Genomic DNA, 14,399 nt, shown 5'->3' with positions numbered 1-14,399 from the left:
CAACCATGTTCTGAAACTTGGTATTGCTTTTCCACAATCTGTGGATATCTCATTTTGAAACAACTGTTCTTTAACGCTGCTCACTCAACTATATTGACAAGTGGATGACCTGAGTCTCTCTGCAATCTAACCAACAGCAGAGAAAATTCTCTAAGCAACAAAAAGGCCGTTGACATATTTTGGAGAAGGGCTTGCAATGCGGCCATTTTTCACCAAAGGGCTGTAAATTTCCACAGCCTCTTTTGACAGGCGGATAGATGAGTGGAGTTTACCTCTGTCCTCTCACAGGATGAATTGTAATGGTATGCAGATGCTGTAATGACATTCCTCTGCAGTGTAATCACAGCGCCTGGCACATTAATTTCATTGGAGTGGAAAAGCACATACATCATTTTTGTAGCTTCTTGTCAAATTCCCGCTACATGTGGACATACATTACTTTAATTATTAAAGTCACTCTGGTTCCAAACCAGAGCAATAAAGAGAGAAAAAGTCAAAACCAGCTAGAAGAGAGATAATACACTACAAGACATAACACACTACAAGACATAACACACTGTTCAATACAAAAGGAGGAAAAGCCCTATTTACACCACCTTCAAAATATGCTGTTGGTTGAACTAAAGGTGATTTAAGAAGGTGTGCCTGCTTTATTCAAATGACATGGCATTACAATAAAAAGCACATCGTACACTCTGAGTTCAGTACAACAGAATAATGTAAAAACTGCGATACCTAGGATTGTGTTGGGAGGGAAAAAAGATTATAGCACAACAGGAAAGGTTTCAAGTGAAAAAAAATGAAAATTGCATTGCAAAGTCAACACAAGGAGTGCTACCTTTAACATTTGTGTCTTAGTGTCTATGAAAACTACTTCTGAAATCCTAAAGCTGCTAGTTTTAACAATTAACTTTGAGAATTTAAATGCCAACGTGTTTTTAGCTGCTAATATAATGCAAGGAATGATGCTTTAGTTTAATAGTATGTATAAATATAGCCAAATTAAAGAGGCACACCAAATCATTAAAAATAAACTTTCCAGTGGAAGCTGCTGGAGTCCAGTACAAACTGAGGTGTTTTATATTATATAGCTCAGCAATGAATGATTTAAACAAGCTTCACTTTTCAATTGTCTTTCAAATTTCTAACCAAACATAACACGTAAAAGTACCCTTGTTTTATCAGGGTATACTCCATTCTTCCTAACAGCAGATTTACCAAACTTTCAAATAAAATCCTGGTACCAGGACACTTCTCTGCCTACATAAGTTACACTTGTTGATATAGAAACAATATATGTATCCCTGATATCTCACACCTAAAAGGGAAACACAGACTAAGGAGAGATACAGTTTGTCCTCCAGATTTCAAAGCATCCTCTTTACAAGATGAAACGGTGAAAAACTGAAATCTGAAACACTTCTTTTTTTCTTGCTTCTGCTTAGCCGAGGAAATGTACGACCTGGAGCTGCTGTATTGACAAAACAATGGTGCAATGCTAAACTGTACATAGAGATAAGGTTAAAAAAACAGTGATCTAGTCCTTTAAGAATGAATTCCAACACTGTCCAGGCAGGGCTGGACGTTGGATCTTTTGCTTCTCTCTTCCTTTTGGTATAAAGCATCGCAGCCTGGAAGAAGTGCTATCTCTGCAGTTGACTGAGATTATATTGCAGGATTTTTGGCTATTGAAGTTTAAATCTCTTTACTTCCTTAACACACACACAATTTCCAGGGTAGCTGTGGCTAGAGAGAAGCTCTTGAATAGCTGATATCTGCAGTCCACGTGTTTTGAAAGCAACTCTGTGAATAATTTGTGTTCAAAAGGTCAAAATGTGTTTGACCATTGTGTCGATTGAACAGCTTTGCATCGCTCCCGGCTCCTCACTCAACTCTGATACAGTCCAATGACATTCCTACCATCTGTTCCCTCTGTCTCCCTCTCCATCTCCTTCTCTTTCTAACCACCTCTCACCCCAGCCACCTTTTAGTCCCACTGTGTTTGCCTTTAATTCCAACGCAGACATGACTAAAGCTGACTGAAATAAATCTTAAACACACTATTTAGTCTGAAGATGACAGATTTCCTTGTGGTTTTTCCTTCATTGCCACTACTAATTTTTTTCTTGGATAGGATGAGGAGGAGAAGTGTTTCTGAAACGTGTACTGAAGAACCACAATCCAACTAATGCCTCTTGACAAAACACTTTGCTTTCCTCAAGTCCCCATCAGACAAAACAGTCAATTTCCTTCCCAGTCTGGCTCTAATTGATCCATATCTGCTACTCTGGTGGTTTGAAAACAAATAAGAGAAAAACCTCTCCAGTATCCTACTAGTTTAGAGGGAAAAATGTAACTTATTCCTTTAGATGGAACAAGAGTGAAAAGAGTTTGCTTGTGAGGGCCTGCTCTGTATCGCTGGGTCAGTGAGCATTAAATTACATCTTTTACTTTAATCGTTAAGCTAAAATGACATGTGAACATCCTCACTTCATTCAGAGCTCATCTTTGCTCAGCTGTGCCTCATATTAGTCTGATGTTGTCTTTGAAAAGACAGTCCCCTGGCACAGAGGGAGGGATAATGATTCATTAAATATTTTTTCAGTAGGCATAAAAACAACAACCACAGGAGAGCCATCTGATTCAGGAAGAAAGCGCCACTGTAATTAGTTTCATACTTGGCAAAAGTCCCTTTTCTTACAGACAGCAAATTAAAAAAGTCTGCAATCAATACCTTGTGTCGGAATCTCACGACTGGTCGATAGGGCGGCGACCTGAATCCCTCCTTGTTGGGTCTCCCGTTGGCGCCGAGCGCAACGAGCCCCAACAATAAGATTGCCGCGGACCACCATCTGGCTGTCTTCATTGGTCTTTTCCTGTCAAAAACCAAACAAGAATGGTGAGTGCTCTTCTCTAACACACTGGAGGTTCAATACCGGGATGGCCAAGACAATACATCAAGTCCGCCATAATTAGTGTAGACAATGAGAACCGCAAAACTGTCGCTGGTTTAAACTAAAGCTATCAATACATGCCTAACACTCGGCGAAGAGATTAGATCTCCTTTTGAATCAATTAAGGGGAAATAGACGTCATGAGAAAATCAAGATAAAGAAGACAAAGAACCAATATATTAAGGCAATTAAAGTGAGGGCTTTGGATTAATTAGGCTGAGTGTCTAAGTCAAGCAACTCTGATGTAGCGGAGAGATTACATCTTAAACAGTTTCCTCACACCCTCACAGAGCAGCCCAAATATATTTATTTAACGGAGTGAGACCATCCACTTTTCACCTCCAATATAACAGCATTTTCAATAATTCATTGCGCTGTATAAAAACGAGTTTGACCTTTGCATGACATGAATTAAACAAAACAGCGTTTGTGGGGAAAAACAAGCCCTGCGAAAAAATGTCTGTTTACCAGAAACAGCAATGTTCAAGGAAGTCAAAACACAGGAAATACAGAGAGAAGATGATACATGTGAGCCAGTGCTCTCATATTGCCTATCACAAGGTTTAACACACAGAGAAATACACAAACACATGCACGCACACAAGCTTTATGTTGAAATCTGCAATGTGCTAGCTTCTTATTTTTATCCCCCGTCTTTATCTGTATTTATGCCCTCAGTTCTTTGTGCAGCACGTCGCAAAAATCCCCTTTGTTAGAAGCGCTTCATAAATGAATTTGACTCGACTTGACTTGTTGATTTTCACAGGCAAACACTGAGCTGTACTTTCTAAGCCGTCTCAAGCCACCAGTGCCTGCTCATCATCCTCCAGCGGAGGGAGATGACTGACAGCAGGATGGTGACCCTGCTTCCTTGTTCTTCGGGAGTGACACTGAGTCAGACAACAAAGGCACTATTGTGGCAGCTCTGCGGGCCCACATGCTATTCACTGGAGGTCAGGAGGTCGTGCCAGCAGAGCGGCATGTCACTGTGATATCCCGGACGAAGAGGGAACATTAAAACTTTATTGTTGTGACTTTATGTGACTTTTAATACCTTGCTGAGCTGCCTGACACCTGCAGATTTTCACTTTCTGCTTTCCATCTCTTCATGTTAAGTCAACTTTTGTTTTTGAACAGATATAAAGAACTTTGTCTGTGCACTGTATGTGAATCTTACTGATGAAACTTTCAATTAGAAGAACAAATATCAAGAGCTGGGGTACGTATACAATTGTCTGCCAGATTCAACACTCAATTTCTGTGACTTTTCTTTAACCTTTAGAGACACTGTCTTTGTTCTTTGTCAAACTCTGAGACAACTTTGATAGAATCTCTTCCTGCACAAATCACACCCACCATCAGTCCACCTACCAACCCATCCAACTCGTCCCATTGAGTTTCCAAACACGTTTAAATCAAAAGAACTAAATAAAACAAATCAGCTAATTAGAGCAGATATTCAAGTGGTATGTTATATGCAACATACTAGCATAATGCTGCTGCTTTAAAGGACCAGTGTGTATGATTTAGTGGCATCTAGCAGTGTAATAGCTAATTACAAAGCCCTCGGCTCACCCTGTTGTTCAAGGATGTAAAATAAATTTAGTGTTTAGTTTCCATTCTGGGCTCCTGTAGAAACGCTGCAGTTCAACAAGACAAACTCTGTAAAAGATAAAAGCCACTCATTCTAAGGAAACTAAAACTCTTATTAACTAACTTATTTTCAGGTGATTATACACTAAAGAAAACATTCATCCTAAATGTTACCCAGTGGACCTTTAAGCTTTTATGTTTTTTGACATATTTTCCTTCAGAACAAAGCTTTTAGCTTTTGCAGATGAAATATCTCATCATGCCAGTCCCTCACTCCAGTCTCTGTCAGTGTAGTAGGTAGGGGGCATTGATAATCCAGCATGCAGGGAGTTTTTATTCCAAAGTATGAAAGAGAAAAATCTAAAGACTTCTCAACCTGGAAAAGTAATTGTTAAGCTGCTGGTAATGATCAACAGCCTCCCTAACCCCCTGCAGACATATTATGGTCCTTTTGTGCTATGGGGCACTAAAAATCTTACTTATTGCCTCTTTAATGTGATCATATTCATTCTCTATGCATTCCTAAACTCTCCAGATCCAGGTAGGAACCCTGCCTGCAGCTGCTGCTGCTCCACTTCTCTGCTAACACAGTCTTTTAGCCACACTAGGTGGATTACCATATCTGCTAGCACAATCAATCAACTTCTTTGCGGCGTCCCAGTGTTAAATGGGTTATTAATGGACTAACTTTTGCAGGATGCTCTGTCAGACAGAGACATATGCACAGTTTTAAGAAGTTTAACTGCGTCATACAGCACAGTTCCTCGCAGACATTTAACTCATTATGATCAGTCACAACTGCAACACGTACAAATAACTTTCAAGTTCTACTTCTCCTGAATCATTAGTAATCTTACTGGGAGCTCTGAACAGTTAATAAAGTGCCAACTATGCTGTTCTGTATTTTTTTAAAGAGTCCCTAAGAAAGCATGTGGATTGAACAATGCATATTTAAATTGCTCCTGTTCCACACCAGACTGCACAAAGAATTTTGAGTTCTGAGGTTATATGGCCATTGGTGAGTTAATTTTCTTGTCAGTGAGTATCTTGCTCAAGGACACTTCAATAAGCAGTGTGAGGAGCTGGAGATCGAACCACCAACCGTCTGATGGACATCCCGCTCTACCTCCTGAACCCCAGTACATGATGTTCCTGAATTTAACTGAGATCAACTCCCTGTGAGTCATTTGCACATACAAGTCCTTGTATGTGTTAGAGTTAATACTACAAGTCTTATTTATTTGTCTTTAAAGCACAAGAGACAGAAACAGTCTGGAAGTTTTGCCTGGCCCTCCCCCCCAAGGGAGTGCCATCATAACTTTGGCTCACGGTTTTAAATTCCCCAGAGCACGTCTAAGCTTTGGCATTGACTTTCAAATGAAGACTACCTATTTCCCCACTATGTACACAATGCATCATGTTTTGACAAGCTCACAGCTGCTCTCCTCTAACCCTCCCATCCGTCTAATTCAGCAAATTTTTGCCGTTCAATGCACTGGGCAAGCATAACAACAGAAAATGTCCATACAGCCCTATACAGATACTATGTGTATGTATATGTATCACCTGACGGCAACATACTGGGGATTAGCTGGGTTTGAATAAATGCACACACTGTTATTTACTATCAGCTGTCACACATGTTTGGTAAGTCATAAGTCTGGAAATTAGGAATACATAATTAAACATGCCATACATTTTTCTGACAGTATGCACGATCTTCCCCTAAAAGGCCTTAATTCAGGAACGCTCTACTCACACGACTATTCGTCAGCTTAGACTAATTCTGACTTATTGCTGATAACTCTTCAATTTACAGCTTTCTAATTACAGTCAGCCTGTCTCAGATGTAATTAAACAAAGCCCATGAGAAATCAGGAATTCTGAATACGGCTGATGGACCACTGGGAACACTGAGTTTCCTCTATTTTTCCAGTATAGAGTACAGTTCATGTTTTTAAGACAAAACAGAGAGCATATAGTTTCAACAATCAGAACAACATATGGCACAAGTTAAGATATTTTAGCCTTTTGTACAAGGGCACCAAACCCTCTAGAAGAGTGTACAAAATATTTTAGTAACAACCACCACAGCAAATGACGCTTCCCTCAAGCATCTGTTTTGCAGTGCTATCTCACATATCTTCTACAAAGTCTCTCATAACAACTAAAGATGTTTGCTTATTTCTCAACAAACTGAAAAAACAGACCAGAATAAAAAGTGTAATTTTATTTAAAAAAAGAACCAATATCATGAAATTCTGTAGGTGTCAGGAATAGTTACAGGTTTAAAACTCAAAACTAGCAAGTCTAAGTTCTACTGGTGGACTTAAACTAGTCACAACCAGTCCTTTGACTCATTTTCAGATCCCTGAAGAGGTCAACGTAGTCAGTAATTTACAAGAAAAAACAAAGATTAGATGAATGTCAAAAATATTCTTTCTACTTTCCTCTCCTGTTAATCATCTTGCCAACCCTCAGACGGTGTGACCCCTGGTCAGGTTCTGACCTTCAGGTAGGAAACCACCATCCTGAACTGACTGGTAGCTTTGGCCACTCATAGTATGCTGTTTAGTATAGTATGCAGTATTACATGATTTATGACCATTTAAGTTAAAATATTTGATCTCTTTCTTACGATTATTGAAAAGCTGAAAACATGCAAGGCGGCCTTGTTCTAGCACCTTTCAACTCCCTTAAGTTCCTGATGAGTTGTACCCAAATAGAGAGAACTGTGGTTGTACGGCATCGTTCCCAAGAGTGTGTGGGGTAAACATCTATGAGTGAGGAACAGAGTATGGCTGCACGATATGGTAAAATAAAAATTATATGGCAATTATTTTGACAGATACTGGGACTGTGAGATTATTCACAATTAGTGGGAATGACCATTTTTGCAACACAATTTAAATGTTCACTGTGAAAAAGAAAACATTTGCTGGGTACCAAACAAACATGATTCTCTGCAGCACTACAGCACTTCATTATAATGCTCTTTTATCACACATTTTACCTTTTTTTAAAATGTGCAGCTTCTTGCAATTTAGATATTGTGAACAGGGCAACATGCATGCAACTGACCATGGCCAAACACATGCTGAAACACACTCAGTGTGAGGGCTGACACCTCCTCAAGGTCACTGTGCTGTCTGAAATACTCAAATTACATGTGAGTGAACCAGACCTTCTTTCAGCACAAAATAAAACAATTTTGCCAAGCTTGCCAAGTTGATCATTCTTAAAATGTAACTACTGGAACTAATCAATATGTTGAACCTACATATTTTAGCTTTTCATTCAGTACCTTTAAAACACAGGCCACCCATTTTTTGGTCTCTGGGTGTCACATCTTTCAAGCACATAATATTTCCCATTTATGAAATGCATAAGGTCACACTCCTGCCACATTGGCTTATCTTATTCTTATGATGATGCTGCCACAAAACAATCTGATGACAGATAGAACAGGAATACATAGCACAAAATGCTGTCAGCTATCCTCACAGATAATTTAGAAATCAAAGCCTTCTCTGAAAGATAGACAATTTTCTTTACACCAACAATATTCTGAACGGTTTCTTTAAATGCCATTTTTGCAAACTGTGTTTGAAACCTGTCAAGTGTTGAAATGACATTTGAAGAGTCATTCATCATTTTCCTGTGGCAGCAACTTTTCAGCCCTTTGGCAAGTATATTTCTTCTTTTTTAACCTATAAAATGCAAAGTATAGGAGGAAAAATAACCACATTTTTTTCATGTGTTCACTGTTATTTATCCACTTTGCTGAGCATGCATGTGGTTTTTCTGCGATCACCCTGCTTCAAAGTCAGCCAGTCTTACAGATTTACACCAGGGAGCAGTCCAGTACAATCAGAAGTGCTATGCAGCTGAGCAGTTTACCAAAGCTTAAGTGCCTTGCTCAACAGTTCCTATGATAACTTGCAATGACCACTTGAGGTCTTTGTTGTCTTAATAATTCTACGTACTCTAATTCTAAGTATAGGATTTCTGAAGAAAAGAGAATCAACCAAAGCATTACTTTTAGCTCCATCTTGATAGCTCATATCAGAATAATGTATATTATATTATTGCATTGTGGTTATGGATGCATTGATATGTAATCATCACTTTTTTTTATTGTAGCTTGTAAATGTGGAGGCTCTTTTTCTATTTTTTTTTCCTCTAAAATATGTGTGTGTATAGATAGATAGATAGATAGATAGATAGATAGATAGATAGATAGATAGATAGATAGATAGATAGATAGATAGATAGATATCTGTGGTGTGTGAAGTAACAAACACACAGCAGGTGCATATCAATTCAACTCAATCAACCTGAGGAAATCCAAGATGGCGCTGGAATTGTGGCTACTCTCAGCAGTATCGTGCTTGGTGCTGCCACCGGTGGCCAGATGCTAATTCTGTGTCAATAAAGAAGATAACTACTTCATTATGTTAGCCTACCATGTAGGTCACAGGCACTGAAAAAATACAATAACAGCCAGATAATACAATAATGAACTATGTGTGTATAAGCCAAAGCAATACACCAAACTCAACAGGCTTCTAAAGGGGACAGTTTTTAGATTGTAAAATGGGACATTTTCCAACCCTAACCATTGTTCAGAAAGTAGGGGAAAATTCCTTTCTTTTGTCTCTAAGATACATTACTCTCAGTTTGGATAACAGTGCATTTTTCTATGTAATATGGGATATTGTCAATAAAAAAATAAAGGCTAAATTGTCAAGTCAGTATATTCAGTTTCATGCAATGTTGTCACATTTATATTCAGTATTCTGAGCTTTTATTCCAGTCTATAAAGTTTCATTCATTTTATTTCATTACAAGTTTTATTCAATATGTTTCTATTAAATTGTGCATCCAGCAGGTGCCTGCAGGTAAAACTGCCTTGGTTTTTTGTTTTGTTTTTAATGCTGCAGCCCTTGTGAGCATAAGAAAGTGCTCTAAAGAAGGGAATTTTTCCCTGTAGAAATTATATTTGTTTTTGTTTTTTTATTTCTGCATTGTCATCACCAAGGGAAGGGTCCTAAAGCCTAAAGGGCCTTTGCAAGTCTTCTGCAAATGTTTAATGACATATAACAAACTATGTTTTTTAGAATAACCACAAAAACATAACTACAAGAAGATTTAGTTGGTTTTGCATACACAAAAAGTTAGCTAGACAGGTCAAGTTTTTTATTGTTGATTTAGTGGAATTTGCTCATGATGGACACTGAAAGTTGTTTTCAGAAGTTCTGAATCTGTACGCTGCGGACTAAACAACATTGTGAGCTTCAGAGACTTAACTAACCTTATTCACAGTGGATCTCTATAGGAAAAAGTAGTCTCTTCACACTGGCCCATTTCCAGTCAAAATGAAGCCCTCCTGTGCAGCTGAGAAATTGGATTTTGGTAGAAGTGTTTCCACTAGCAGGGATGCACTGGTGCTCCAAGTTTGCTCTGTAAACCAATGATTTCCTAGACAGGCTTGTTTGAAATTATTCAAATTGTCAGCGAGGTCACTGGAGGGGAACTTGAAGTCAGCAGATAAACTGCTCCCCCCTCCCCCCGTCTCTCTCTCACATATGCTTCAGCTGACACATCCCTGACCTCCTGTGGGGCAGATCTCTTTAAGCACGCTCAGCGGTATTTCTATGTACAGATCAATTTGGTTGGAGTACTACAGTTCATCTCTGAGATATCTGGAGAACACTGGAGCATCTGCTGTGTGTTTGCTGCCCAAGCACCCTGCTGCAGCACTGTCTTATTTGGCAGAGTTATCATGGCACTTCTCGTACTCATACATCCCCGGCAGCACTGTAACACTGATAAAGGACTCCTTCAAGTTCAAAGCACGTCCAAAACCACAGGCGACACACTTCCCCCTAGGGTAGCGCTTCCGTTTGGTCCCTGTTCTTCCCTTACAAACGCAGAAAAATGCTGTGCCAGTCTCTCAGATGGAGCGGTTCCTTACAACAAAAGGAACAGAGAGATGACTTTGAATGTCATACATGGCTAAATTAGTATCTCGTATAGTATTCATGGTATGTTCCACCATGGGGTCTGATGAATCGTTTTCCAAAATTCTCACATCCCATGACTGGTTGGCTATTATTTGGGGGAATCAAGGAAACATCAACTGCCTTTGTAGTCCGCGCATTTATGATGTGCATGAAAATGAAACACTTGAGGTTTAAAAAGGATGTGCTGAGAATGTTTTGCATAGGGCGAGGAAAAGCATTTCATTACGGATTTCTGGTGGTTCTGGAGGAGTATAAAAACTCCTACAGCTCAAACAGACCATACTACATATCTTTCTGCAAGACATGCAGTCAGTGAGTCAGTTAATAAATGGCAAAGTGGGTTCATAAAAAGGGGCAGCACTTGCCTAGAGGTTAGAGAAGTTCTATGGTGAGTGTAAGGTTGTAAGCTTATATGAAGCCCAGCTCAGAGAAACTGCGTGTTTGAAGTAAAGGGGCAAAAATCCTTTCCTTCTGAAAATACTGCTGAGATTCCCCTGGGCAAAGAACTCAACCACAAATATCTACTATGAAACTACAAGCTGGAAAACAGCATATTGAGTGTTCGCTTCTACACTTTCAGAAAAGACGATAACTTTATATTTGACCTACATGTTATAGAGAGAAACTAGAGATTTGTAGTTATATAAAACATTTTTTATTTCACAAACCTCATATTTCCAAACACATGCCTCATAACTTTCGGCTATAAACTGTGCAGGTACAGTATGTAAGCCATTAACCATAAATCCAAATTGAACTGTACAGTGGCTGTAAAGTTTTTAAAGGATCAGGTTTTTTATCCCCTTTAAGAATGAAGCTATTATCAAAAGTCTTAAACATTTCTAAGCTCACTCACAGCAATGCTCACAAAACTCTTCGATTCTGCAAATCAAAGTTGTTAATTACAACACTAGTAACCTGTGCTAGTAATTCATTAATGGTACAAAGGCTGGATAAGTGTGATATTGTTTAATGTTCATTTCTAGAATTACTGCCGACTTCTTCAGTATGTTTCCCTGATTTTTGCCCAGTGCATGTTAGAGCACTGAACAATTTCCAGAACCCAGTTGTAGTACACAGTCACATCCTGGCATTTTACTATTTGATTATAGTCTAAAAGAGGTCTTTTTAATCTACTATTAATTATTATTCATCTTTATTTCTTTTAGAACATCTTTAATTATCTCAAGAACTGGTCTATGTATAAAAACATGTCTAACAACAAAAAAAATGAAACAGTCCCAATGCAAAGTCAGCTTTTCCCAGAGCTTTCAATTATTTGACATGGTCTTCTACAGCAGAGGTGGAGTTTGCTCGGTTGGCAAGGAGATGGATCTGTTGGCATGCAAGCTTGGTGGCAGTAAATATTTCATGTATAGTATGTTTCAGACTTTTTCTTAATTTGCATTTAAAAGTAAGACTTCTTCATTTTCAAGTCCTAAAGGTGCTATGGATTAAATGAGCCATGTCTGATACAGTTGAAAGATCCAGAAAAAGCTCATGTGGACAATTTTGAGTTAGAATTGTTTTGCCAAATAATTGTTCCCAAGATCTTGAGTAAACTAAGTGAAAGTATTTAAAATCATATATAGCTGCTACTTTCCAGCTTTAATTCTTGCTTTTTATCATCATGTTTTATCACTGTGCAGTAAAGTATAAGTATGGTGCTGATCTGCTACCTCTGTTTTTTGGCAACAACTTGGGAGCTACATAATCTTTGTTGTATAATTTTGGCACTACACTGAGATCAATTGTCTATAAAAATGTTCTGGCCAGTACTGTCACATCTTTCTTCTTTAAGGTTCTGCTGATAAAGTTTGAGTTTCTGCACATTGTGCTTTTTTGCCAATGGTGACTGTCGCTGCACATGATAACTGCCCAGTCCTTCTGTTTATTCCAAGCTGTTGCAGCAGCTGGAAACATAAAACACATAGCTTCCTGGGTGCCAGAGGCTTCCTTCCTATTAAAAAAAAACTGCTATAAACCAGGTGCTTAGAACCTCAAATGTGAAAGCTGTCATGAATGGGTTATAGTGACTAACTTACAATTCGGTGATATCAATTGGGAATACAGAGTAAAAACATTTCCCTTTTCAGCAGGAACCTTTCCTTGAACCCTGGGAAATTATTAGTATCTCAAGATCTTTGATGAATTTTGACCGCAGGGACCTTTTGCTTGTTGCTGCTCCCAAGGTAATATTTTTTCTGGTTCAAGAGTAGAGTTTGGAGTACTAAAGGTCCACAGGCAGATCCTACTTGTGTACAGCAAGTATTGAGAAACATACACTGTCTGTACGGGGAATTTACCTTTCTGTTATTGATGTGTAAGTTATATTGGTTACTTTTAACTTGCAGATTGTTTTAAAAGCAAAAGAAATAATCAGTTCCGCAGATGGTGGGCCTGGCCTTTCTTTTGAGTCCCTTTTCACGTCTGCTCATCTAAGATCCCTCCTCACAGTTTTTGAGAGGCTAAAGAAGGCAATTATGCCACAATGACTTTCAATCACTGAGTTAGCTCCTGAATTTAGGACTGTATGGTCAAAAAGCCCTAATAAACACATATTTTTTTATCTCAATATCTGATAATGACTGTAACTGAACTGAACCAGAACAACATTTCTTATTTAGAGTTGTATTGATTTAAAATTCTGAAGTGACACGTCTCATCAGCGCTTCTTTTTCTCAGAAGAATGTGGCAACATCAACAGTCTTGTCATCTACCCAGAATTAGGTGGTTCGAAGCCACCTCCTGACAAAACCGTCATTGTGTAATCACCGGCCATTCATCTAAGATGACATGGTGACAGATGATTTGGTGAGAGGATGTACAGCATCTTTTTGCTATGAGAGCACTTTCTCTACAGACGCCCAGCTGTGCTGGCAGCTGTATCTACTGACAGCTAGCATGGGTTCTGCTTCGTGTGCAGCCTCTGATTTTCCTGTGATCTCCATATTTGGAAAACACATTTACATTTAGCGTGTTTAGTTCATGTTTCTACGCACACATATGTGACCTTTAGATTATGCGCACAGTCTTTTTAATAATAAAGGGTCCCTGCTGATATAAAGGTAAAACATTTTGACTGACTGTTGCTTATAGAGCAAATCATCCGGGTCAGCGACACCTGAGGAGTTCTAGTAATTTTACTTTTGATTTGTTTTCTTGACAAATTAAAGCAGCTACAATCAGTTTATAACTGTTCATGAAACTGTCTCAATTTTTTACTGATGCCTCTTTATGACCCACATAAGCATCTTTATGATACAGGTGCTCATGGGAAATTTGGAGCTTTAATTCCAGGAAACACTGCTTTGGTCCACAGGGGTCACCAAAATCAACACAAAAAGTTGGTGGTGGTTGCTTTACCTCAAGCTGACCTTTAGGGCTGCCTTTTTAACAGCAGTCTACTGTTTAAATGTTCAGACTGGTAAAATGCCAACAGAAATTTAAGACTTCATTAAATGTATCCTGCTTTGTGCTATTCACAGCAAGATAATGAGCATTAGTGACTACAGTATTGAGAAAGAGTTGAAAAGAGCTCCTTTTTTAAAAAGTATGGCTTTGCTTCCTTTCTTTCTTTTCATCTGAGGAGCAATTTTCTGAAGGGGGATTTCTTTGTGGAGCTTAAATTGAGTCCAAATAGTAGAGCCAAATCTGAACAGGCCTCAAAAAGCTGAGGCCCAAACCTGGCACAGCCTTAATCATCTCTCAAATATTCTGGATCCCATCCAAATAAGAGCCACTTGAGCTGCCTAATGTCCTTCCACAATCACTATGATATATTAAATATGACCAGTTATGCTAATGAGCTAATTCATTAACCTAA

At 38.7% G+C, this 14,399-nt stretch overlaps 1 protein-coding gene across 2 annotated transcripts in view; it reads right to left on the bottom strand.

Annotated features, from left to right (window-relative positions):
* Nucleotides 1-14,399, bottom strand: part of fstl5 (follistatin-like 5) — a 166,951-nt gene that overhangs the window by 139,223 nt on the left and 13,329 nt on the right. For both annotated transcript variants that reach the window (XM_051419118.1, XM_051419119.1), the window contains exon 2: nt 2,735-2,876. In XM_051419118.1, coding sequence (XP_051275078.1) covers nt 2,735-2,876 — 142 coding nt within the window. The remainder of the gene's footprint in view (nt 1-2,734; nt 2,877-14,399) is intronic.

This window comes from Dicentrarchus labrax, unplaced genomic scaffold, assembly GCF_905237075.1.
Source record: "Dicentrarchus labrax unplaced genomic scaffold, dlabrax2021, whole genome shotgun sequence".
Lineage (NCBI taxonomy): Eukaryota > Metazoa > Chordata > Actinopteri > Moronidae > Dicentrarchus > Dicentrarchus labrax.
This window is presented reverse-complemented; position numbering and strand designations above follow the sequence as displayed.